Source organism: Musca autumnalis, unplaced genomic scaffold (genome assembly GCF_047663935.1).
Source record: "Musca autumnalis isolate F117 unplaced genomic scaffold, ASM4766393v1 scaffold_1, whole genome shotgun sequence".
In the NCBI taxonomy this organism is placed as follows: domain Eukaryota; kingdom Metazoa; phylum Arthropoda; class Insecta; order Diptera; family Muscidae; genus Musca; species Musca autumnalis.
The window spans coordinates 12,524,898-12,528,039 of NW_027411644.1; the positions used below are offsets into that span (position 1 = coordinate 12,524,898).

General features: G+C 34.1%; 1 protein-coding gene across 1 annotated transcript; it reads left to right on the forward strand.

The window, feature by feature from the left end:
* Positions 1-1,429: 1,429 nt before the first annotated feature.
* Positions 1,430-2,556, forward strand: RpS27 (ribosomal protein S27). The gene is made up of 3 exons (XM_073963260.1): positions 1,430-1,568; positions 2,127-2,346; positions 2,419-2,556. The coding sequence occupies exons 1-3, from the start codon at positions 1,563-1,565 to the stop codon at positions 2,445-2,447; spliced, it is 255 nt and encodes an 84-aa protein (XP_073819361.1). The 5' UTR covers positions 1,430-1,562; the 3' UTR covers positions 2,448-2,556.
* Positions 2,557-3,142: the final 586 nt, after the last annotated feature.

Below are 3,142 nucleotides of genomic sequence, written 5' to 3' on the forward strand. Positions count from 1 at the left end.
AAATATGTGAACGGAAAACAAAAAGAATTCATTCATAATTTTAGAACTGTTTTTGCAGTTATCTGGACGCCTACGTCACACAGGCAAGTTTTGGGTTTTTGACAATCAATACATGTACTCAACTGTCCTGTCATGTTTAAACGCAGGGTTACGTGTTATTTCGTATGGCTTGTCGGTCGCATAGATTTTTAGGCTCAGTTTCATGTAAAAGACTAAAGGCAAAGTACTACCTAATTCAAATTAACTAGGCAGCATTCGAATTAGGTAGTACTTGGCCTTTATTCTTCTACATGAAATTGAGCGTGAAGCAATCAACAAAGTTCAATGTATTTTAATCTTTAAGGTAGAAACACAATGAAATACGCCGCTTTTTTCACGCTCAGTTTCAAGTAAATGATTAAAGGACTAGTACTACCTAGTTCAAATTCTTCCGAATTCATTTGAATTAGGTAGTACTTAGTGTTTAATCTTTTACATGAAACTGAGCGTGAAAAAGCGGCGTATTTCATTGTGTTTCTACCTTTAGTTTCGAAGGTGTTTAGATGAACAGAAAATGATTTTTTTCCGTTTCGGAAGCCAAAGAAACCGTTCGGTCGAAATACAGATAACATTTCAAGGAAAAAATGCAAAATTATTTTTTATGGTTTAATTATTTCTATTTCTAGTTTCACTATTATGTCCTAAGTCCCGGTCAACACTAGAGTGAATTTCATTAAAAAATTTCATGAAATTAGGTGTTCTTAGGTTGAATTCCCCACTACAGAAATTTCACGATTTTACACTTCTATGGAAGTCGATCTATAGACGCATAATTTCACGTCAACATTTCAATGAAATTACTCTAGTGTGGCCCGGGACTAAAGGTGTGAACAGAATGAAACACGCCGCTTTTTTCACGCTCAATTTTAAGTAAATGAATAAAGGCCAAGTACTACCTAATTCAAATGCTGCCTAATTCATTTGAATTAGGTAGTACTTTGCCTTTAGTCGTTTACATTAAACTGAGCGTGATAAAGCGGCGTATTTCATTGTGTTTCTACCTTGAGAGATACTGTTCCGAATTTCGTTTATTTTAAACACTTTCATTTCCATACCTGTTGTAAACCACTGTTCGATTGACGTATCGTGGTAAATAAATTAGCAAATGTCACGAAATTCATTACTCCACACAGCAATCTGGTAGCATGGTTAACATTTCACAATTTTGTCAAGAGGGTGATTCAAAAACTTCGATAAAATATTCCTCTATAAACTTTATAAAAATAAGTTATTTTTCGCGAAAGATAATATTAAAATTGCAAGAAAAATATATTCATTACGATTTTTTCATTATAAACTAAAATTAAAGTCAATTAAATACAGTAAAGATTGTTTTTTTAAGAGCACAAAATTAATTTTATTCAAATCACCCTATTGTTCGATGAAAATACAACCCTAAATGCTATTGCTTGGTAGATGGCAGTAGTGTGTTTCGTGGTGAAATTACAATACATATAAACCACATCTAACTTCGCTCGCCCATAATCTACTTCCTTTTCCGTGTTAGCTGTGAAAGAATAAACATGCCGGTGGGTGAAAATTTTCAGAAAAATGCCTTAAAATAAACGAAAAAATTGCAAAACTGTCCGGAAAATGTGCACAAATTGTTCGCAAATCATGGCGCTGTATGAAAAGCATGGAAAAACTGTTTAAAAGTGGTGGAAAGTGCAAAAATTTAATAAAATTGTGTTTGCTTGTGGTGTCGTGCATGAGACGAGTAAAAGAGAGGGAATAACTAACATACACATGGCATTTTTTTGTGCGAGAAGCGAAATGTCATCGAATTACCTATAACATGGCTATGATAAGTGATAATTTACAGAGAAACTTTCAAGATGTTGTGAAATAATCCAACAAAAAAACCTAAATGGTGTTGAAAACAAAAATCATGAATGAGAAAATTACAACTGGTATTGTTAAAGTGGATAAACAACTGTCAGACATAACCTCCCTACTGCCACTCCTCCCATAGAATGGACAAAGTTTTGCAATTTTTTCCGTTTGTGTCAAATGTTTTAAAGCCTGGAATACATTGATCCCAAGTGATGGTTGGTGGTGACTAATGTTAACCATTTGTTGTTTTGCAGCTAGCCAAAGATTTGTTACACCCTTTGCCCGCTCAAGAGAAGCGTAAACACAAGCTGAAGCGCTTGGTGCAACACCCCAACTCCTACTTCATGGATGTTAAATGCCCCGGCTGCTACAGAATCACAACTGTCTTCAGCCACGCTCAAGGCGTTGTTGTATGTGCGGGATGTGCTACTATCTTGTGCCAGCCAACCGGTGGTCGCGCTAAGCTCACAGAAGGTAAGTTTCCATTCTTTTCAAAACATGTGAATCTATAATTCTAAGATTGTTGTTTTTGTTTTCCAATTGCAGGTTGCTCTTTCAGAAGGAAGCCTCAATAAATGTGACGTTTTAGTTTCTTTGCTGCCTCCATTGAATTTTTTCAATTTATAATTTTTTAACATCCAGATCATAAATCAATAAAAGCCTTTTCATTGTGAAAAGTTTAAATGAGATGTGAACCCCAAATTGATTGGAACAATTTTAAAACATGCATGGACTGGAACTATGCTCTGGTGTGTATAGGTGCTGTTTATTGTTTTTCTCAAATCAAAAGGAGGATATAATGCAACATAATGTAAATTTGAAAACTATGCTTTTATATTAATACAGACAGAAACTTAAAGGTAACTTTTTTCGTGTTTAATTAAGGAGGATTTAAAGGAGCGTGGTTTATACATCGTTGGATGTTGATGGAGATTTCTATGTGAACCAGGTCATCTAGGTGACATAAAGGAGGGAATATTATAGGAATTGCTTAAGGCTTAATGTTGCAAGCGAATGACCATTTTAGCCTAGTTTTTCCTGGAGAACAAAATTTTAATGAAAAGTGGTTGATATACAATATTTGGAAACTATTGATTGAATGCTTAAAAAGCAACATTTTATAATCAAGTTTATACGTATCAATCTATAATTCTCCTAAAGGATTTGAATAAGTTAAAATATCATTTTTTTAAAAGAAAATACGATTCGTATTTTAAAAAAGCAAATGCAAACTTAGAGTTTATTTTATCACGTGCAGGCCACGTCTCCC

Coding starts and splice junctions, on each gene's coding strand:
- RpS27 (XM_073963260.1), top strand. Junction 2,347..2,418: donor TCGCGCTAAGCTCACAGAAG/GTAAGTTTCCAT, acceptor TTCCAATTGCAG/GTTGCTCTTTCAGAAGGAAG.